At 36.1% G+C, this 24525-nt stretch overlaps 1 protein-coding gene across 3 annotated transcripts in view; it reads left to right on the top strand.

Moving 5' to 3' along the window:
- Positions 1-24515, top strand: part of LOC127941391 (rho GTPase-activating protein 17) — a 28834-nt gene extending 4319 nt beyond the window's left edge. Inside the window, exons 2-21 of one of the 3 annotated variants that reach the window (XM_052536399.1) lie at positions 2308-2347; positions 7843-7947; positions 8028-8104; positions 9172-9283; positions 9363-9439; positions 9823-9940; positions 10027-10095; positions 10414-10495; positions 10720-10847; positions 12112-12223; positions 12586-12667; positions 13295-13375; positions 13463-13576; positions 13716-13807; positions 14857-14992; positions 17489-17695; positions 18623-18762; positions 19196-19582; positions 22468-22514; positions 23516-24515. In XM_052536399.1, coding sequence (XP_052392359.1) covers positions 2308-2347; positions 7843-7947; positions 8028-8104; positions 9172-9283; positions 9363-9439; positions 9823-9940; positions 10027-10095; positions 10414-10495; positions 10720-10847; positions 12112-12223; positions 12586-12667; positions 13295-13375; positions 13463-13576; positions 13716-13807; positions 14857-14992; positions 17489-17695; positions 18623-18762; positions 19196-19582; positions 22468-22475 — 2167 coding nt within the window. In that variant the 3' untranslated portion in view covers positions 22476-22514; positions 23516-24515. The remainder of the gene's footprint in view (positions 1-2307; positions 2348-7842; positions 7948-8027; positions 8105-9171; positions 9284-9362; positions 9440-9822; positions 9941-10026; positions 10096-10413; positions 10496-10719; positions 10848-12111; positions 12224-12585; positions 12668-13294; positions 13376-13462; positions 13577-13715; positions 13808-14856; positions 14993-17488; positions 17696-18622; positions 18763-19195; positions 19583-22467; positions 22515-23515) is intronic. The other 2 variants (XM_052536392.1, XM_052536407.1) reach the window with 2 other exon arrangements.
- Positions 24516-24525: the final 10 nt, after the last annotated feature.

Below are 24525 nucleotides of genomic sequence, written 5' to 3'. Positions count from 1 at the left end.
TGTCTGTCACTGACTTTTATCAGTTCTGTGCATGACTGTATGGTCACTCTTTATAAAGTAGCAACAATGTCATTTGTAAAGGACAGTACTGTGCAAAAGTCTTAGGCACATTAGTATTTTCACCCCAAAAAGGTTTCAAGCCAGTTATTTAAATCTTTTGCTGTAGTAAGTCAGTAGGAAATATCAGTTTACATTTCCAAACATTAATTTTGCCATTCATTTTAAAAATAATCTAGTGATATTTTTGAATGCTGAAGCAGTCTGACAACAGCCAGTGCTCCACACAGAGATCTGATCTCACCATCATCGAATCTGTCCGTGATTACATGAAGAAACAGATGAAACTGAGACAAATTAAATCCAGAAGGACTGTAGCAACCTCATCAAGGCTTTTTAAGAAACCTGCCTCCAAAGCTACAGTACTGTGAGAAGTTTTAGGCACTTGTGTAAATATGCTGTAAAGTAAGGATGCTTTCAAAAATTAACTTCTATTAACTAAATCTAATCAATATTTGGTGTGACCAACCTTTGCATTTAAAACCGCTTTTGTCCGGGTACACTTGCACATTGTTTTTCAGGTAGATTTGGAGTCAGGTTTCTTCAAGCGTCTTGAATATTGAAATATGACCACAGTTTTTCTGGATTTAGTTTGTCTCAGTTTGTCATTAAAGCCATTCATTTATTAAAATGAATGGCTTTAATTTTTAAATATTTTCTACTGACACACTACACCAAAAGATATAAATAACTGGCCGAACACCATTCTTTGGGGTGAAAATACTTATGTGCCTAAGACTTTTGCACAGTGGTGTATGTGAGGCGATCTCTGAGGCGATCACAAATTTGTGTACAGTTTATGGAGCTAAATGCCATAGCCACTGTAATAAAAGCCTAGCGATGCACATGCTTCTTCTGTACATTTCAGAGAACCAGGACAAATATTTCAATCGATCGCTCAGGCATTTAAGAGGCACTGAAATGAGGCACTGAAATCTGCGCTCTGATTGGGATTGGTTCATACCAGTTCCATAGGTATCAGTGCCATATTGGTACTGGGTTTTGGTACCCAACCCTAGTAAACATAAAACCATGTCTCCATTTGTGATCAGAGAAATGACAAACAACAAGCGCTTCTCTACACAGCTCAAAACTCAAGTTTGAATCATCAGTGGTAAATTCTTTACATACGTAAAAGTACGAACAGACTGTGAGTCAGCATTATTTGTCAAAACACCAGCACTGTAGGCTACTCTTCCAGGAAACAGTCCTGACCCTCTGTAAAATGTGCTGCACACATCTGAATATTTGGGCTGAACTGTTCTGGAACAGTGTTGTAAATACAACTTAACCACTGATTTCTAGTCGTGTCCTCTTTTGAAAGACCAAAGAAAGTAATTTCACCTTTGCAATGAAACTTGTGAGAAGGCAAACTGCATAAAATATTAGGGCTAGTTTTTTATCTTGAATATTTGAATACAGCATTATTATTATTATTTAAGATTAAATGTTTTATCTCAACTAGTTTCTTTCTTTTTTTTCTAGCAGTTTTTTTTCTTGTTCAATGAATAAAACTCCCAAAATAATGTTAGATTTAGCAAAAATAAGTTGTTCCAAGATGCGTTCTCTGAAAACAATGCAAATTTTCTCATTCTCTCAAGTTTTTCTTACTTTAAAGATGATCAAATATTCTTACTGCAAAGATTAAGGCTTTTTTAAGTGTATAAATAATACACAAAATAATGTGTGTAACACTTATCAACACATAACTACATTACAACTATATATAAATAAATGAAAATGCTGAAACTATCACAGATGATGCCATAAAAACGTTCTGACTGTACAATGTCCCCATAGCACCATTCGTGATAGTTTTGTGGCCTCTGATCAGAGGGAGTCTCTGCTCATTAGTTATGAAGCTCCGCCCATTTTTGCAGACAGTGTGTGTGTAAAGCATCAATAGCCCCGCCTCCTTTAGTTCGGTTTCCATAACAGACAATGTGAAATGCAGAAAGCAGGAAGTGGATTTTTTTTTACTCTGACAGTTTGTTGACATAGTTGTAAAATAAATGATATGTTTCATTTAAAAAAGTGAAGTGCAGCGGATGTTTTGAATAGATGATATTACTGATTCAATGAACTGTAGTGAAGGCTTTACACAAAGATATGTTTGTTTGGTATCTTTTTATAGTGATACTGGCCTAACCTGCTTTCACAGTCACCCTGAGGAAGAGCATCAGTCACATCAAGCACTGCACATTTATCTGCCATTTAACCAATCACTGTTTTCCCTTTTTTTGTCCACAGAGCGGAGAAGACCGAAGTACTGAGTGATGACCTTCTTATGGTGAATATTTAAATATTATGACTTGATCCTGACTTTATCCCAACTATGAATGACTGCACAAATCACCTGAAATCCCACCCAGGTCACCACTTTTATTTTAGGATATTTTGTGACTTTAATATTTTTTTTTAATGTCACTATCTAGGTTTGATTTATCTTTTTATTTATTTTAGTATTCTTAGTATTTAATAGTTTTTGTTTTTATTTATTTCCAGTTAGCAATTGTACTGCTTTAACAGTTCTAATACTGTATTTATATTTAATTTCAGCTTAATTTAAATGAAACAATATTTTTAATATTTTTAGTTTCAGTCCACAATACTTTAATAACCCTAGAAGTCACTGAATTATTATTTATTGCTAATTTCAGGTGCTAAGCATTACTTTGTACACCTTTAAGAAATTAATAACAGGAGTATTATGTTTTATTTCATGTCTCTCTTGAATACTTGATTCTGATTGGTCAACCACTGCATAATGAATGTAGACTATATGATTGCCAAACGATGTCCTACAGTATGCAATGCATTTTCATATCTTTCCACAGCCATTTTCTCCCATGCATATCATCTCAAAAAACATTTATTAATCAATATTTAATATTAACATTTATTTATTTGTTAAGTAGTTGTGCAATAAGCAGGATAATGTACAGTAAACTGGTCAAAAATATAATGTTTTGCAGACTAGCTGATAGTAAATGATGATTTATATTCATATTAATCACAGTATCAGTGATTTTGTGCTCTAGTATGACTTTAGCTGTTATTTAGTGAGCTTCTCTAATCGTCTCCTTTGCTTTCTCTTACACTATGAGTGTCTCAGTTCACCTTTGGTCCTTTACCTTCATCTTCTTCTTTCACACAATCTCTCCTCTTTCACACTCCTTCCTGTTCCTTTTTTCGGACTAGTTGTAAATAACAGGAAAGCAGCTGACTGTCTGGATACAACTCATTTTAATATTTCTGACGGCCCCTGTTTGCATGAGCACAACTATGGCTGTTATAAACAAAGGAAAGCCCAAAATAGCTCAAAAAGCACCAAGCCCTAGCAGCTTTATGTAGACGCTGGTAATTATGCATATAAATCTAAATCTATGTCATTTGACGCATGACACCCAAAATCTTTCAAAGCAAACTCTCACTCCAAAAACAATACCAATCTGTCACTACGTCTTTGTTTAAAAAGCAGCTTGTGTTGAAACACGCCTGTGTGAAACAGTGTACAGCTGAAGGGAAATCATTGAAGCTCGACGGACTCTCGCCACAGCTTTATACGCCGCTCCTTCACCTTCATTCATGCATTCCTTGTCCAAGGGTCAAAGTTTAACTGCCTGATATCTCTGCGACCTACGCTGCCTCGGCTCTGCAGGAGGGAAAGGAAACATGATAATGGGCCATGCACTCACTCCCTCTTGAAATGAGTCAGAGCGAGATGTTTTCTGGCTTTTGAAGGTCTGCCAGGTTCAAATGCAGCGGTGTTGGCAGATGACCCTGGTAGAGCTGTACTGCCGCTGGTCTCTGGTCGTGGTTGAGTTTTTGTGAACCAGTATTGGAGAGTAACACAGCTAGCTGAACAACATTTTTCAGTTGCTGGTTTCAAAACAGGAAAGCTTTTTTCTACTAATGAGCTGCTTTTTCCAACCAGCAGATCAACACTAAATGCTGTATTTCTTTCTTTCTTTCACTTTGTGTTGCATAGAAATGAAGCAATAATCATGCACTCTCCTAAAATATATTTTCTTATGTTTATAGTATCGGAAAGTCCCATTCATTTTAGTGTGGATGATTGGTGTAAATACACGGTGAAATTAGTTTAACTACAGATCAGGGTTTTATAATCCTAAAAAATTTATTTTGTTATTTGCACTGTTGGGAACGTTACTTTAAAAAAGTAATTAGTTATAGTTACTCACTATTTGTTCCAAAAAGTAATTGAGTTAGTAACTGAATTACTCTATAATAAAAGTAACTCGTTACCAGGGAAAGAAACTATTTGCGTAACTGTAAAAAATAAATAAAAAATTGCTATATGTCAAAGATTTTTATTTTTTTTTTGGAGCAGTTTTCACTAGTCAGTTAAAATAAGTAGAACAGACAGGTATTCGTACATAACTTTCAATATTTATTGCACGTCAACAGACAGCAAGAGTTTTATCCTGCACTTCCAAGTATTATCTTTGTAAGAAAAGTGTTTTTGACCACTAGATTTGTAGATGCGTGTCACACATTACATGCACGTTCTTGCCTTTTACCACAATGAATTTGAAGTAGTGCTTATATCTTCACCTTGAAAATGCCAGCTTTTCATCGGATTGCTCCTGACTCGCCATCTCTGCTGCTGCTGCGAATCTCGCATGCGTGCGTGTGTGTGTGTGTGTTTGACACCGCTGGCGTATAAACACTGGCTCTGATTGGCTACCATGAAACACATGACTCTGCCTTAGCCAATAATAATCGCTTATCTCGTTATTAACTCACCTGCTCACTCGCTGTGTGAGCCAGGGGTGCGTTCGGATTAGTGGTGGGCGATACTGCAAAATTTGGTATCGATCGATAACAATACGATACTTTTTACTTAAAAAAAAAAAAAAGTGCTGTAGGTCTATATCATTATTTCTGAGGTGAATGAATGATCAATTATTTAGGCATATTTTTTATTAATGTATTGAAGTCCACAAAATGGACTTAAAAAAAAAAGAATAAAAAAAATCTCCTCTGGTTATAAAAGCAAATGAAATAAAGTGCACACAATTATTACTAAAGAACAAACAAAGAACAAATATACCTGTGCAATTACATTCCCTGAACCCCCCTTCTGAATGTGCTATCAGTTTCGCTCACTCTGTCCGCTGCTCCTCGGCGCGTTTGTGAAAGCAGCGTTTGCTCAGGATTGTAGAGGTAGAAGACACTAGCAAAGTATTATGAACGTAGATGAGAGATATTTAAATTAAAATATCGATTACAATTGTATCGCTCCAATACCAATACCATTGTTGGTATCGATACTATTGATATTTAGATCGATCCGCCCACCCCTAGTTCGGATTAGTTTATTAAATCAATGCAAAGTAACGCACCGCATTTAACGTCCAGTAATGTTAACGCCGTTATAACGACGCGAAAAGTAATTAGTTAGATTACCCTGTTACTGAAAAAATAACGTTGTTACCTAACGCCGTTCTTTTAAACGGCGTTATTTCAAACACTGGTTATTTGAAATAAATGTAAACTGAAATAAAAGTTAAATGTTAAAACTAATAAATAAACAGTATATAGACATATATACAAAAAAAAAATAATAATAAAAATGCCAAAAACTCAACAAATTTACATATGTATATGTCTTTTAAACGTGTTATGAAAACTTAAAATACAAGGGGATATATATATATATATAATTTATATAATTTGTCTAATAAAGACTATTAAATTATTATGGTAATCAGTGATATTAAAGTAACACTGGTCTGCATTTTAAGTCTTGTTTCATAGAAAATCCTGCTGTTGCAATTTAACTGGGAGTGTAGTCTAGTTTTATTGGTTGTATTTATTGTATAAATGTATCTGATCAAAGTTTCTAACCATGTCCTAATCTGTCAACCTAATTGCCTTTTTTTTCAAAAAAATAAATGAGATCATCTATATCTGAGGGAATATATAATCTGTTATGTCAAATATAACTGTCGTATATAACGATGTGATATATTGTCCCCTTAAATAGCGTCTGCTGTAGTGTGGTCGTTCGTAGGTTGCGGTGTTGCTGTCTACGCTTTTATAAGAATAACTCGAGTGCGGTTTATATAATGAGCAGTTTGAAGTCAATAGGATCTTCACAGTCAGTCTTGTGTAAATGAGTCCAGCGGGAGTTTGGACCCCTGCAGGGTATGGCCCCCGTCATCATTTCCTGTTTGTCTCAAATTGTTGCTTTACTTGGAAGCAGAACATCTGTAATGCAGCTCTTTTCCTCTCAAGTTTTCCCTTTTCCTCATTCCATTAACAAACCTGGATCTGACACCTGATCCCGGGTTTATGGAAAATGAGTGGGAATTAGTGGATCAGGTGCTGAAACAACACAGATAGTGAGTGCAGAATAAACAGTGCAAACACAAACAAAGTGTAGGTTGCATATATTGGTTGCCGTTTTTAATCTTGTGTCTTTGTGGTGAGCTTTTATTGAAATGCGTTCGAGTTGCTGAAAAGAGCAGTCAGCTCACGCCGAGAGTTTCGGTTCCACTGCGACTGTCTGGAGCTATTTGAGGGACTGTCAGGCACATTTTTAGGAGTCGCCACTTGTACATACATTTGAGAGAGAAATCTGCTAGAAAACAATCGGCCAGTTTGGCAGCTTTCTGTGCCAGCTGCAAGAAGACAGATTGTGGATTGTGCACGAACTGAAAACAGGCCTCGATTGCATTCTGGATCCAAACTGGCCCAATTTTATTCACCTTAAAAAGTACCTTAAAAAGATTTGCATTCCAAATATAAACTACCTTCATTCGTAAAGGTGTTAAAGGTGAAGGGGGTTTAGTTAGCATGAAAAAAGGGGGGTTTGAGGAAGAAAAGAACCAGATCAGATGTGAAGAGAGGTGTGAACTGAAAATACTTTTGACAGAGTTTCTCCTCCATTATTAGATGTAGGTGAACAGCCAGCTGGTCTCTAAATGTAGGCTGTGTGTATGTGCTAAAGTGCGTTTTAGTGATCAGCATTGCTCGGATGGTTCCTTACACTCACTGTAGCTTTAATTCTTTAACCATATCGTCCACTTTAAAAGCTTTTCCAATCCAGGCGTCATGAGTCTAGAACTGATGGCCAACTCAATGGAGAGAAACAGCCAGAAAGCTACATTTTCCTGCTTATCCCAGAGAAAATCATATTTTTAATAATAACACATCCATATCTTCATATATACTTCAAGAAATTTAGCAAGATTGCATTAAACTGAAAGTAAAGACAATTATTACGTTTATTAAGACGATTTCTGTTGTTCTTTTGAACTTTCTATTCATCTTTGTTTCCATGAAAGAATTAGCATATCAAGCAATGGTTTCTAACATTGATAAGATGTGTTTCTCGAGCAGCGAATCAGCATATTCAGATGGTTTCTGAAAGATGATTTGACGCTGGAGAATTCAGCTTTAATATCACAGGACTGCATTACATTTTAAAAGATATTAAATGACTATGATGTGACTTGTTCTGGGGTCCTCATCATGCTTTTTAACCAGCTTAACCCAAAGGACTTATTTTATAAAACAGTGTTGGTTGAATACTTCCACCAGTTTTCCACCACGCTCCTTTAATACCAGAATCACAGTCCAGATGTAATCAATGAAGAGGCACATTTAACTCGAAGGGTGTTAGTGTGCAGGACATAAAATACTTTGTAAAAGTGTTGCAGGAAATGCAGAACAGGTGTGTGTGTAACTATGATAATTAGTGTGCTGAATTGATGTCCTGGTGAATTTGAATCAAATGTGCACATTATATTACAGATTGAGCGGCGCCTTGAAAATATGCGACTGGTCTCTCATAATGCGCACAAGAGGATGGTCATGTGTCTGCAGGGTAACGTGGGCTCAGATGCGGAGAAGAGACATGTAAGTCACGGCTGCTTTTACATTTGCAAATCCCTCCCAAGTGCACATATCTGAATTGATTTTTTTTTTATTCCTCTTAGAAAAAGCTTCCTCTCACAGCCCTTTCACAATCCATGCTGGATGGAGGAAGTCAGCTCGGAGACGAGTCCCTCATCGGGTGAGTTTATGAACTATTAACAGACATGTATCCTCCAGAACCGTCCCATAATCTGGTCCATCTGACCTGTGATTCATACCCATTATGGGATAGATTTGAACGTTCACTCTTTTCTGAGTCAAACAGAGAGGCGCTTTCATTAGCCATGTGTCCAAACCTCTCTGAATCATCTGTTATGTCAGGAAATGGGTGTATTTATGGACCTGATCTGTGAAAATATAGGGAGGAAGCATCATAGTCCAGTGAAATTCCTAAAAGTGGGATGTAACATATTAAATTATTATCGTTCATGATGGAAAATGTGACTTCATGCTGCTTGATGGTGATAGATAAGGAAGAGTACATTGTTTTTTTAATCATGCTAGTTGCGTTTGATGTGATTTTATGGAATATAACCCAACCTAAGTATTTATTACCCATGTTTTAATTTATACAGCATCTTGTTTGACCAAAAACAAAAAATGCAATGTTCTATTTTCAAAGACTGATTTCATTATTTAAAAAGGCTTATGGATTAATTAAAATAGTCAAATAGTTGAGTTGCACACAAAATGGTGTATTTATTTTAAATATAAGTGTCTGGTGAAATATTATTAAATCATAAAGACATCATGGCCTCCAAATTAAACAGTAGCTTAATGAGTAAAAAAAATTAAAAAAAATAAATATATATATATATATATATATATATATAATATTATTATTTATTTATTTATTTATTTATTTTTTTTTTTGAATTGTGAAATATAATGAAATCATGAAAAAAAATTGTGGGAAAAATTAAATTGAAAACAGAATATGGAGAAAAATAAATAAAAGGCCGTATATTAAACCGTTGCTTATTCTGTGGAGTTTATGTGTAAACAAACAAGTTATGGTTACATTGATTCTCAAGGTCTAACAAACACGTGGAATGCATTTTTTGTTCACCATTAATTTTTCAAAACGAATATGTTCGAATGATATGGAAAAAGATATTGTGATAATATTTTTACGAGCCAGTATCCCCAGCCCTGTTATCTAGCATGAGCAGAGAGCATGTGTACCTTGTGTGTTTGTATCTACAGGAAGATGATGGAAGTGTGTGGAGATGCTGAAAACAAACTGGCCTTTGAGCAGAGCCAACATGAAGTCCAGCTGGAGAGAGAGATCCTAGAGCCTATCAACCAGCTGGCAGAGGTCCATGAAGCCAAAGACGTGCTGATAACCTGCTTTTAAACATGCACTGTAGCTTACAACTCTGTTTCTGTGCTTGAAGGTGGATATTCCTAACATTTTGAAGCAGAGGAAACATTTAGCCAAGCTTGTGTTGGATTTTGATTCTGCAAAAGCCAGGTGTGTATATATACTACAGATTTGGGGTCAGCACAATTATATTTAATTTTTATTAATATGTTTTCTTTAGCTAGGATGCATTAAACTGACCAAAGGTTTGTAATGTTGCAAACATTTTTTATTTTTTTTTAATAAATGCTGTTCTTTTGAATTTCATCAAGAGACTCTGAAAAAAATCTCGATATTATGATAATAATAAATGTTTCTTGAGCATTAAATCAGCATATTAGAATGATTTTAGAAAAATCACGCGACACTGAAGACTGGAGTAATATTCAGATTTGATCACTGGAAGCAATTACTTTTTGATTAAAGAAATGTAGCCTTGCAAAAAAATTTTGCTTTGACTAATAGTGAAAAATCTTTAAACTCTGATCATACAGGTATCAGCAGGCCACAAAGGCATACCCATCCGCTGCAAATGCTCAAGCAATGGCTGCCAAAGTTGACACACTTAAAGAGGAGATGGATGAAGCTCAGAACAAAATGGAAATATGCAAGGTATGGATATGTGTCTGATTTTAGTGTGGATTCTAGGCAACCTTCGGCAGCCCGTTCAATCTAGTTTGATCTGTTTTTGTCTTCAGGATCAACTGGCAGCAGAGATGTACAGCTTTTCCTCCAAGGAAGGAGAATATGCTCGCTATTATGTGTTGGTAAGTCATTTCTAAAACAAATGATGTCTGATAAAGTTAAATTTATACTGGAATGATGAAATTGACTTGCAAATAAGGAATCAGAATGACCTTTTAATTATGACACTGATCATCATTAAGAAACCGTCAAAGGTTGATGGTATTCATAGGTCTTCTTACTATACACTGGTAGCATATCTTGTCAGTAGAGTTAACTTAAATGGATATATACTATATTTTACAGTATATAGGCAACTATTAGATCATTTAGTCCAAAAATGTTTGTCTTCTCAAACGAAATGAGAAAAAGTGTGACGTTTTTGTGTATTTGACTTGTAGTTGTTAGAAGCTCAAGCTGAATACCACAGGAGAGCTTTGGCGTCCATCGAGAGTGTCCTGCCCAGCATACAGTCCCAGCAAGGTGGGATATTTTCTCTTGACTTCCTGGACAGTCCTGCACTGAGCATCTGCTGGATTAAGGAGAGAGAGAGAGAGATTTTTTTTAATTTATTTTCAATTTTCAATCATATATTAAATCATCCTGACTTACAGAATCTGTTTTCCACACACCCACCTAGTGATGCTTGTTAAATGTTTCCTGCCATAACTGAAACCATTCTCTCTTCATCTCATCCTCTGGCATAGATAAATGGACAGAGAAGCCAGCGTTTGGCACGGCTCTGGAAGAACATCTGAAACGCACTAGCAGAGAGATCGCTCTGCCCATAGAGGCCTGCATTATGATGCTACTGGAGACCGGCATGCAGGAAGAGGTACCTGACACTGTCCCAAACAACACATGAGATGAAAAGACTTGGTGGTTTTCAAATGGATTGCACATTGTTACTGCAAACACAATGGCGGATAGTGGTCATTTTCAGGGATTTTATACAGAACCAGTCTTAAATGGTTGAATTTATTTAACATGCATTAAAAAAATTAAGTTGCATAGTTGTCAGAATCCAAATAAAATAGATAGATAGATGTTTGGATAGACGGTTAGATGGATGGACAGATGGATAGATGTTTGGATGGATGGATAGATGTTTGGATAGACGACTGGATGGATGGACCGATGGATAGATGTTTGGATGGGTGGATGGATGGATGCATGTTTGGATAGACGGTTGGATGGATGGACAGATGGATAGATGTTTGGATGGGTGGATGGATGGATAGATATTTGGATGGGTGGATGGATGGATGGATGGATAGATATTTGGATAGATGGTTGGATGGATGGACAGATGGATAGATGCTTGGATGGGTGGATGGATGGACAGATGGATAGATGCTTGGATGGGTGGATGGATGGACAGATGATAGATGGATGGATGGATGGCTGGACAGATGATAGATGGATGGATGGTCAAATGGATGGATGGACAGATTTTTGGATGGATGGATGACAGATGGATAGATGTTTAGATGGATGGATGGATAGACAAATGGATGGATAGATGGATGGATGGATGTTAGATGATGGATGGATGGATGTTAGATGATGAATGAATGGTGAAATTGATAAATAAATAATGGATGGATGGTTGATGAATAATTGATAAATGGATGGCAGGTGAAAAAGGTGGAGTAGATAGGTAGATGATAAAGAAATGATGGATGGACAGATGGTTAGATGGATGGATGTATGGATGAATAAAGGGGTGGGTGGATAGATGAGGAATGATGAATGTGTAGATGATAGTCGGTTGGATAGATGTTTAGATAGATGGATAGATAGGTGGACAAATAGATAGATTTTTGGATGGATGGATGGCTAGATGAATAAACCTTGATGATTTCTGTCACTTTAGCAGTGTATCTGTCTTAGAGACGTCTATTGATTCACTTCTGCTTTTTGGTTGTAGCAAATCTAATAATAGCAGTGAAACGAAACAATCAATTCCCTGTGAAACCATCCCTGACACATAAGAAAACAGCCTTTTCAGTCATTTTTTTATACATAAGGATCTCTGTTTATATTGTACTGCACATTGCAAAGGTCTTGTGTGTTCTCCACATTTCCTTTGGTGCCAGGGTTTGTTCCGAATCGCTGCTGGAGCCTCTAAACTGAAGAAGTTAAAGGCGGCGCTGGACTGTTCCACTTCCCAACTGGAGGAGTTTTACTCTGACCCTCATGCTGTAGCCGGTACAAGCCATTTTTCCTAAATGAAACCATAGAAGGATGCAGTTTGTTTGTAGCTAGTTTTTTTTTTTTTTCAGCATTTCTGCATTTTGAATGATTACCAAAAATGAAAGTGAGACTATATTTCTTTGATTTTACCCCCGTGTTTGGTTGTATTTTTGATTACAAAACCAGAATTCTGCTTCTGATCTGTTTTGAAACCTGGACGTTTTCAGTTCTGCTCACCAGACTGAAGAGTACCACAGCTATAGCCCAATATTTGAATCCACTTCTATTCAGATCTCACTTTGCATGTCGTGTTAAAACAAAAATTGGTGGTTTTCAAATCCATTTGATGTTGGTTTTGTTTTTGCGTGATTATTTAGGAGCCCTCAAATCTTACCTGAGGGAGCTGCCTGAACCTCTGATGACCTACCAGCTGTATGAAGAGTGGATCCAAGCCTCAAAGTAAAGCACATTCACATACTGCACATCAATGTCCATGTGACTTCAGTGCCTCTGTATTCAGAAGAAAATACAGGTTTTTTTAGTGAGATTCCCCAAATCTTGAACATTTGGTTAAAACTTGCATGACTAACTTAGATTATGCATAAAACCATATTAGCAAACAAACAACGAATTGCAAAGAGATTCACTTTGAAGAGCAACTAATATAATAATTCTGTATCAGTCATAATCTATCAAAACCAACAACCCATTATTTACATGCTTCAATTCAATATACACCACCAAAACCTTGCGGCCGGCAATGTTTTTAATTGTTTTAGAAAGACGTCATGTCTAACAAGGCTGTATGCATTTGATATTTTTAGTTCTAACCCTAAACGCAAAATAAAGTGTCACTTCCTGTAAAGAAAAAGCCGTGAAAAATGACACCCATGCTAATATGTTGCTGATTAAAAAGTGTGTGAGTTTAAGAAATGAAATGGATGAAGATGTTTCATGTTTCAAACTCATCACTCATATAAAAAGTGATTGAATTTACTTGCTTTTCAGTTTTTGTTGTGTGCTGAAGCCGCTTATGAGATCCGTGTAACATATATCTGTTTTCCTCATGTTTTCTCTGCTCTGCAGTATCTCTGACCCTGATAAGAGGCTTCAGGCACTTTGGGTGGTATGTGACATGTTACCAAAGGCCAACAAGTCCAACTTTAGGTCTGCTTGTTAATACACTAAACCAACTTTTAACATCGTCCTGTAATGGCTGTTGTAATCGTAACAAGCGAATCTGTGTCTGTGAAGGTACCTGGTGAAGTTTCTTGCCAAGCTTGCTCTGGGAAGTGATGTAAATAAGATGACGGCGAGCAACATCGCCATCGTACTGGGACCCAATTTACTGTGGGCCCGGACAGAGGGGTGAGATAACCCAACAGCAATCCACTCACATAATAATAACCCATAATACTTCTCAAATTGATTATGTTATCAGCTAAATGTCCTTGTTTGGGCGTCTTGAGGAACAGTTTGATATGTTGCAGTTTTGTTGTTCTTCTAGAAGCCTGACTGAGATGGCAGCTACTACCTCCGTCCATGTGGTGTCTATAATAGAACTGATAATCAACCATGCAAGCTGGTTCTTCCCTGAAGGTCAGAGTTGCCCTTTCTAAAACCTAGTGAGCTACATCCCATTTAAGATCTAGACACTGCTAACGGTCTAGATCTTAAATGGGATGTAACCTCACAAGTGACTCCTCACGAGAAGCGCAATGGAGATTTGACTAACGCTTCCACCTGAATATGCTGCATGCTATTTCTGCCTTTTCCAGCTTTGAAATTTCAAACATGGATTTTTCAGCTACCTGTTGGAAAAGTGACATTTGAAGTCAGGCTTGAAACACAGCTGTACGTTATAAAGATATTAATCAAATACCTGCAAAACAGCAAATTACAATTTTGCAGCCATGATCTAATGTGAGCATTAGACTCACATTTGCTAAGCTAAGAACTTGTTAATAAATATTACATGTTTTTATCAATACTTTTCAGAGCTTTATCTAAAATATTGATATTTAACCAATGCTTCATCCTCCATCTTGGATTTTAGATTTATTTTTAGTATTTAATTTGAAGCTTTGTTAATTTTGTCAAGTCAAAATTGTTTTCCATAGGATATTTAAAAGCAGCAGAGTCGCGCCAAAGTGCTGTACAACAAAACACAATATATAAAAAGCATAATAGGAAACATGCATTATACAAAAAAAAAAATTGTTAATTTATGCATTTAGCAAACACTTTTATACAAAGCAACATGCAAAACACTTTTTATATTTGTCTGTATAATGAAACATGAAGAAGTAGCAATATTTGTAATAGACATTACCAGGTTAAGCACATAATGTAATGTGCTTTTGTCATTTTTTTTAGTTTCTAAGAATATTTCTATATAGCTTTAATTTTATTGCTTTTAGTACTAAATCTAAGTTAGTTGACAACTCAACATTTCTCATTTTTTGTTTGCGTTTTTAAAGTTTATTTAATTTTTTGTTTGTTTGTTTAATCTAATATGTATTTTATTTTATTATCTTTGTTAAAGTCACTAGGGTTGGGCACTGAGCTTGACTTTGTTAAGATCAGTGTTCTCTGAGTTTACTCAGTCATGTCCGTGTCTTAATATCCTCTGCTCTTTTGCTCTTCAGACGAGGACTTCAACGTTTCAGGCATGTTTGCTATGCCTGGGTGCCCCGGGACCCCTGACTCAGAAGCTGGAAGCATTGAGAGGAGGCGCCCAGGCAGCCAGGGGTCACTCGAATCTGACACACCCCGCAAAGACAGGTACAAGTCTCAACCCTGCAATCATAGATTAGTGAATCCGTCACAGTCAAAGCAGACAGTCTGCTCTAGCACTAATGCAGCATTAAAAGAAATGAGAGGTTATAATGAAATGATGTGTATTCCAGTAAATCCAGGTCTAGTTTCTATAATTCCAGTTGTAGTTATTCCGTGAGGGAAAGCAGGAAATGTTCAGTCCCCTGTCAACAGTGCTCTTGTTGGTTTGGTATGTTCAGAACGGGTCAAACAGCTCCTCTCCTGCAGACCGTCACATCTCAAATTCAGAGAATGTAAAGGTGAATGTTTCTGTGCCTCAGGCACAGGAGAGTCCTTCAGCTGAATGTCACCGGCTGCGGCAGTCTCTTTCTAAAATAGATTTGACTGCTTCATTAATAACTCAAGTACTGCCAGTGTTATTTTAGTAATATTTACACATACATATTTTTCTAAATATATTTTTTGTTTATGGTAGTTCTTAATATTTTTAATTAGCTTTTATTTTTTACTTTTTTTTTATTTTTTTATTTTAGTTTAAGTTTGAGTGATATTTATGCATTTAGCAGATGCTTGCAAAAGAAGAACAAAAGCAATCCGTCAAAGAGCTGACAGTATTCATAATAGACAATACCAGGTTTAGCACATTTTGTTTACTGCTTTTTCTTTTTTATTAGTTTTTATAATTATATAATTATACTTTTTTAAAGTAAAAACTATTTTTAATAGTTTTAGTTAACAAAAACAACACATTAAATGGATAGTTCACCCAAAAATGGAAATTACCCCGTGATTTCCTCACCATCAGTTTACACGACAACGTTGTAGTCAAAAACTGAAAGGTTTTGCCCTTGTTTTTAATAAGTTTCATGTAGATGCGACATCATTTTCAAATTGATCTGCGTTTACACATATCTGCGAAAACGGCCAAAAACGCTGTATAACGCATGCCAGGCCAGTAGATGGCGCTGTCCCCTTGTTAGTAAACAGTACATGTAGGGAAGTGACGATTATATGTTGTACATGATGCGTCTCCGTTGTTGGTTGTTATATTGGTGAAGTAAATCCTCACTTTGCTGAAGAAGCGTTAGCAAACTCTTGAGCAGCAACAACAGTACCATGTGCTCCACCATTGTTGTGTATGTTTGTTCGCACTTGCCTTTAAAATTGACACGTACTTCTGCGCATGTCTATAAACCAAACACGTATTACGCACACGCATGACGTGACCGTTTTCCAAGATTCCTGTTTTGGGTGTTTACATGTAAAAGATAATGGTGCCTTTTTCAAAAACTTGCACTTTTAAAACGCATTTTCAAAAATAATGCATTTTCGGTCCCCAAAACACAGTTTTCCTGACAAACAAGCAAAACACATAAAAAGTTTTCCATTTTTGGCTGAAAATGTTATGTAAATGGCGCATGAAAGAAGAAAGTCATGTACACCTAGCATTGCATGTGACTAAATCATGGGGTAATTTTCATTTTTGGGTGTACTGTCTCTTTAAATAATGAAAACTTCATTTTTTAACTATGTAACAGTGCTTAGCATACACAAAAGATGTTCAAGGTTTTGCTATTAAACTTAGTGGCAAAATTTTATCAAAATTTGTTGAGTTCTTTAGCGGTGTAAATTTACTGTATATTTAAATATATCTTTACATTTCAATGCAGCATTCAGTTGCATAGTGTGCAATACACTTTATAGCCGACCCTGGACCACGAAACTAGTCACAAGGGTAAATATTTAGAAATTGAGATTTATATATCTTCTGAAAGCTGAATGAATAAGCTTTCCATTAATGTTTGTTTTTTATTAGGATTGAATAACTATTTGCAAATCTGGAATCTGAGGGTGCAAAAAAATCTTAACATTGAGAAAAGTTGTCCGAATGAATTCTTACCAATGCATATTAGTAATAAAAAATTACGTTTTAATATATTTACGGTAGGAAATTTACAAAATATCTTCATGGAACATTATCTTTACTTAATATCCTTATGATTTTTGGCATAAAAGAAAAATCAATCATTTTGACCCATACAATGTATTTTGGGCTATTGCTACAAATATACCCCAGAGACTTTGTGCTCCACTCACAGGTCTCAGAGCAACACACACTAGTGGTTATCCTAAATAATCACTTTTTTTGATGAATAGGTTAAGTGACAGTCACTCCTAATCTACTAATACTACTCTAATAATACTCACACTAGTTTTGTTCCTGTGGCATAACTATTAAACTTGCAGAAAGAGTATATATATATAGAGTACACGTGTGTGTGTGTTTGTGTGTGTGTTTGTGTGTGTATACAGAATTATGTTTTACGTTGGATGCTGAATCCTTAAATTTGACAAACCATCTGAAATCTCACCGGTTTGCATCACATGTCTCTGGTTGCTGTCCCAGTGGTCGGGTGGTGGTCCTGTCCGTCTGTGGACACTAATACCCCACTGTCAGTCTCTGGTGTGGGTGTTTCATGCTGTCTCCCCTCTTCCCTGTAGCCCTGCTAACAAACAGCCGGAAATCGCCCCTCGTAGAGCTGGCACATTAACCAAAAAGCAGCACTCCTTGCCTAACTTCCAGCCCTCTCTCCCTCCCATTGACGTGTTTGAGCCGTCCCCCCTGTCGCCCACTGGCGGGGGTCTGGAGGCTGGGCAGGCGCTTCCTCAGACCCATCAGCCTTTAGTTCAGCAGCCTGCGGAGAACAGGTAAAAACCGCTGCCAGATGTCAGGAGATCTGTGTGTCGTTCTGTGCCATTCTCTTGATTACTGCTTCAAAACCCAGGCTAACAATCGTTGGAATCACAGGGAAAGGTTAGAAACCTTTCAGGAGACCTGGGATGGCAATAATCAAATGCTGTCGTTTGTCGCTGTGTCATGGACGTCATCTTTTTGTGCCATTCGCATGTTGTTTTTTTGCTTTAAACACAATTACAATCAGAAAATGATCACTGGAAACTGGAAAGTGATATAAACTATTCCAGTTTGACCGTTGATTAAGGTTTTTTTCTACATTAAATTTATCCAGACAGGGTCAAATTCACAGGGCCCAGGACACATGTTTTATGAGTGAACACCGTTTATCTCTATGTATGTAGGGTTAATTCAGGATAAAAAAAATAAAAATAGTCATCATAATCGCAAAAAAATATAAATAAATAAAAACATAAAAAAGTGTTCCAAATTACCAGAATTAAGTAAATTAAGTTTATATATATAGCCTACTGTGTAAAAATTAAACTGTGAAACTGTTGTACTGAAACTAAAAATTATTATAAATAAACCTTTTTTTTTTTTTTTTATAGTTTTTGCATGTTTGGATAGTGTGTAGGATTTTTTGTTTCAAAATAAATAAATATAAATGAAAGGTAGTTTATTATTAAAAGTTTATTATGAAGTTATAATTGATTTATGTTTTAATCAAATGGGGAAGATTGAAGCAAATGCCTCTCAAGTTGAGTCTAGTGTCTCTTTTCTGCAGAATATTCTCTGTTTTTCTTTCTCTATTGCTTATTCTTTTTTTAGTGGAAAAGATGCCGTGCATGCCGAATAAAACACTGCTAACTATGCTAACCTGATGGGTGTAAACATACTGCAGTGTGATCCCATGAGACGTGCTTCTCTTCTCTCCCCAGTAACACCCCCCGAGATCCTGCATCCACGCCCCCTGCCACGAGGAACGGGCCGGGGGGCTCGAATGGGACGCCCACTCAGCTGAATGTGGGGACCCCGACCTCAGGTCCTAAGGGCCCCAGTCCATTCGTGGTGCGCAGAGGTCAGTCCTAATCCTCCTATTATTGTGTGGTATTACAGGTTACCGTTTGAAAGTTTGCAGAAATCTATAATTATATTCAGCAGCGATGCATTAAATTGATCAAAAGTGACAGTGTTGCTGTTTCAAATAAATGCTAAACTTTCTGTTCATGAAAGAATCTTGGGCAAAACATATCACGAAAGGAACACGTGTCACTAAAGACTGTACGAATGGCTGCTGAAAATGTCTAAATGCACTTGTAACATTTGAAAGATTTTTGTGTGTGTTTATATTTTGTTTTTATTAATTAATTGATTAATTATTTTAGACAAAAAATGATTTGTTATTAGGAATCTATTATGAACTAACTAATTAGAAAACAATTATTTAAAACGTTATTATCAGTGCATCTTTAAAATGTATGTAAAATCATGTCTGGACTGTTTGGTTTCAGGTACAAAGAAACAGGCGCCGGCGCCTCCCAAACAGGCCGCCCCTCCCACACCTCAGAGTGTAAAAGTGGCTCCTAACCAGCCCACACCAAACCAGTCCTCAGCCCCGAGCACCCCTCAGCCTCTCACTGCGTCCCGTCGCAACAACCAGACCCCCATCCAGGCCCCCAGCCACCCTCCTCCTCGACCTCCTTCCCAGAGCACAGAAGAAGCCGAACCGTCCCCTCCCAGGACGCCCACCCCTCCCGGGACACCTCCTTACGACGGCTCCCAGCCACGCCCCAGGCCCACCCCTCGAGCGCGGCCCAAACCCAGCGGCCCGCCCCCACCCCAGCCAACTAGCGACGGTGACAACGGTGTCTGTGTTTCTGGATCCAAGATCATCTCCGGTAACAATCTGCTCTTTTATTTCTCACTCTTGGAAACACTCCAACAACATGCTGACAATTATGCACAAAAAAGAAGAATAATATATAATAATTTATGTTCTTTTATAAATAAAAAAATATATAATTGTTAAAAATTATAATTATTTAATAATGTTAGTTTATTATTTTTAAATATAAGTCTTTAAATATTAGATATGCACATTTTAAAAAAATTCTTAAATTATTAATATGAAATAAAAACCAAAATAATATATATTTATAAAAATATAAAATAGAAATATTTTATATTTAAAATAATATATATATTTTATTTATTTAAAATATGATTCATTATTTAATTTATTGTTGAATATACAGCAAATAAGCCAAAATGTTGTACACTGCAAAGCCAATATAATTACAGTAATTGTGCAAATAATTACAATTATTTTATGTACAAAACGAATATTTAATTTTATTTGCAGAACATAATCATACAGCATATGACCAAAATGTTAATATGATGACATGGGAAATAATACAATACTTTAATAAATAAAAATCGTTATTTTATTATATTACTTCTAAAATGATTGATTGCTTCTATTTATTTCTAGAAAATACAAATACAGCGTCTGACCAGATGCTACAAGCTAAATGGTAGCATCCAGACATTTTCTTCATAAATAAAACTAATAGAAAATGGATTTTCAGAGGAAAGAGCGCAGATGACTTTATCCGTTTCCTAAGGGCAAATGCACACAGTTATAAAAACATGTACATGAACGTCAATCGCTCGATGGATGTCATTTGCACACACGTTTCTACAGCTCAATCAACTCTAGAAAGCTGGAAACACACTCATCTAGAGTCAGTATATCAGTGTCAGCTGATTGTGTACCTCATTAAAAGCTCATTATTGGGAAGGAAGCCCAGCACTCGCCCCTGCCAAACAACAGCCCTGAGGGTTTCCCCCCATTAGGCTCGTTCCACTCGACGAAAGACACCTGCAGGTGATGGTGTCCATGTCATGTTATTATAGAGTTATTACACAATCCCAGATCCAGAGTTAACAAGCCTTATTTTCAGAAGTAGGTTTGTGATGATGGATGAAGCACACAGTGTGCTGTCTGATCAATAAATCTTTCACACGGGCCAAAACTGGTCCTTTTGATAACTGTGTTTTATGCATTACCTACTGTATAGTCGGGTCTAGTTTCTGTTTAACATTTACATTTATTATAAAGGTCGCAGAATTATCAATCCTTCAAGATTTCATTTCCTCCATCCTCAGTGAAAAAGTGAAAAATTAATAATGGAGTGTAATAAAGGTGAATTAGATAGACGTTAAGCTCTACAGACAACATCCACAGCATGTAGAAGATACCTATGAATTATAAAATGTAAATCATAAAAAAAAAAAAAAAAATGAATTAAAAAAAAATGTACAAATTAAATACAAGGAATGTTCCAGATTATATTAAATGTTAAACTCTATGGGTAGCATTTAACAAAAACAATAATAATATTTTATTATTATTATTATTATATAAGACATGTCGAAAATACGGATGAATTATAAAATGTAAATCATTTAAAAGAAAAATTATAATACATTTTTTTTTTTTATTAAATAAAAAAAAGGAATGTTCCAGCTTATATTAAATGTTAAACTCTATGGGTAGCATTTAACAAAAACAATAATAATATTTAAATTTTATTAATTAAAAATAATAAAATTTTATATTAACTTCTAAAATGTATTAGTTAAACTCTATGCACAGCATCAAAGACATGTCGAAAATGCGGATGCATTATAAAATTGAAATAATTTCAAATAAAGAATAAAATAATTTACAACAATAAAAATCAAATGAAGCCAGCAAAAATACAGAAATGCATTTACAATGAAAGTCTCTAAAGGCAATCATAATAAATGTAGAACTACATTTGTGTTTGTTTTATGCCAAATTAAGGATTAAGTTCAATTTATACTGACCATGAAACATTCCTCGAATGTCATGTAATCGTTTTTTTTAAACTGGCATGAAAATCTCCTCCTGAAACAGACCATCGCTGGAGTTGAACAGAAGAAAAAAACCTTTTGAACAGGGAGAAAGAAAATCTGGATGATGAATTCTATTGTTGGAAAACCGAATGTTCCGTGACAGTTAATTATCATCATTTATTATTATTATTCCTCATGCCTTTCAGCACCTTTGTGATGTTTACTTGACCTTTGCATACGTTAATTCAACTCAGAACTGAACATAGATCTTTAGATTAGTGTTTAATGCATAGATTGACTTCCAGCCACACACACACACACACACACACACATCTTCATGTCTGGATTACACATTTCTCCCTCAGAACACAAAATGTCATCACTGGCCTGGCTGTAGGATGCGTGTATAATAATCGTAGTCGTAAGTTTGGGTCAGTGAAACCACATGCTGCAAGCGCGCGATGGGTTTCCAGCGGTTGTGGAAACATCAGCAGCTGCCAGGAGCGAAGTTCAGAGAGCGAGCGGCGACGCTGCCACGTTTAATGACATTACCACCACCACTGTTTAAAGAAATCACCTCTTTCAGTGATTAATGACACTTTTCTTGGTGGTTCATTGCCATCAGAACCAAGCCAACATGAAGTCTGACCATGTTTACTCTCCTAATACACGTTCCTGATATTATTTCTCATGCATTTAAACATTTAAAAATGTTACCAACTCCAAACGTTCGACCAGTGGTGATTGCAATTAGCATAATCCAATGAATGTTACCCTTTTAGAAGTAAGAAGGGTTGCAGACAGTGTTTCATGTGGACTTTAAAAGGCTGGGATGTGATTGGATTGGCCGTCTGAAATGTGATTGGCTGCTGGTCATCAGTGTTTGATGTTGTTACAGATGTGTGATCTTCTTCCTGTGAGGTGTGTTGTGAGGGGCAGGCGATGGTAAGGACTGTTGTGTGTGTCTGAACGCTTTCTTCGCCTGTTTAACCTGACTAACAGAGAGTTCACCTGCACGACGAGCTGCCTAACCAGTGTCTTTGTGGCATGTTTTAGGATAAAATACCAGCAGCACATGCTTTCTGCAACTAAACACACTGTAACTCCTGCCTATGAACCTCAGCCGCTTCTGCAGGGTGAATGTTAGCTGGGCAACAGATACTGTATTATTTAGCATGATTGATTCTTTTACATTTTAATGCGCTACAGTTTGGGGTCAGGCTTTTTTTTTTTTGAATTATCACTTTTGTTCATTAAGGATGCATTAAATTGATCAAAAATGACAGTAAGGACATTTATAATGTTACTATATATATATATATATAGAGAGAGAGAGAGTTAATTATGTTCCTTTAAACTTTGTATTTCTCAGACAAAAATAAAATTTATCACAGTTTCGACAAAAATATGAAGCAGCACAACTGTTTCAACATCGATAGGATTTTTTTTTTAGCAGCAAATCAACATATTAGAAAGATTTTTGAAGGTGAATCATGTGTCACTGATCTGAAGTGATGCTGATCTCGGGAATTAATTATACTTTTTAAAGTATATTAGAGTAGAAATCTGTTATGCAAAATTGTATTCATATTTCACAAATTTACTGCTTTTGCTGTGTTTTTGGTCAAATAAATGCCTTGGTGAGCAAAAGAGACTTCATTCAAAAACATTTTAAACAGCTGTGTATATTATATCATGTTTGGAAATTAATGAATTAAAGTTTATTTGAATGTGTGTCACAACTAAACGACATTATTTTCACAAAGCTATCATTTAAACATAATAACATTAATACTGGATCTGACCCAAGTCTGTCTTGTTAAATGATACATATCATCCATCGCTTGTTTTCCTTGAAGGTCAGGTTTTTTGGAAGTTTAATTTCGGTGGAAATATGATGTAATGTTTTCTTTGAAATCTCTTAACTATGCATTATGATTGCGCAGATGGAGATGGAGAGGAGAGATGTTTGACGGGACCAGGGCTGGATCTTGTCCCGGAGCTTGAGGAAGATGAAACCACAGAAACACTCCCAGAAGATGCACACCAATCAGAAACCACCGCCCTGTGAAGTGGGCGGAGTCCAGTCCTCACACAGCCAATCGAAAGCTATGTTCGTAACGGAATACTCGCATACTTACCGCCTAGTTTATTCTTCCTGTTGTTTTTAAGGATGTGAAAGTATTCAAAATGAAAAACATTTTAAACATGACCTCAGTTACCGTATGAGTAAATACAGGTATTAAGCATTCAGATTTAAGTACAAAAATTATTTTAACTTTTATGAGATTGATCAAATCATGAGTCATCGCAGTTGCTTCTGGTTCAAACGTCACACTGGAAATGGAAGGTCAAGTCGATGCATTGCATTGTGGGATATGGTACCCATCACAGTGTGCAATTATAGTAGGTAGAAGCACACAGAAAATGTGTATCCCATCATGCAGTAGTATACATACTACATACAGCACAAGTAGTGAACGCAGTATGCTATTCAGAACATAGCCATTCACTTATAAACTCTGACCCCTATAGAAGACAATACATTTACACAAAATACACAAAAACTGTAAATCATCAGGTGGTTCCTGGAGTCTCTCTGTCCTCACAATGCTGGCACATTGTAACCATATACCAGAAGAAGAAGAAAAAACTGTACGCACACGTAAACATGCTGTACAATCTTGATTTCATTCACAAATGGCATAAAGCTGGTTTGGGTTCTAATCAGATATGAATGTCTTTATGTTTTGTGATGTTTTGCATAACAAGTGTTATATATGTGTGCCTTGAAAACCGTAAATCACTGAGTTTGTGTGACTGATGTCCCACGCACTCCGCTTATCATGGTGAATGTACTTTATTCAAATATATTTTAATCATTCCTTTCAATGATTCTTTTAAGATGTGACAAAAATTGGATTTCAAAAAGGTTAAGGCAATGAATAATAATGGT

The sequence above is a fragment of the Carassius gibelio genome, chromosome A3, assembly GCF_023724105.1.
Source record: "Carassius gibelio isolate Cgi1373 ecotype wild population from Czech Republic chromosome A3, carGib1.2-hapl.c, whole genome shotgun sequence".
NCBI classification, from domain to species: Eukaryota; Metazoa; Chordata; class Actinopteri; order Cypriniformes; family Cyprinidae; genus Carassius; species Carassius gibelio.
The sequence above is the reverse complement of the archived record's forward strand: the minus strand, read 5'-3'. Positions and strand labels throughout refer to the sequence as shown.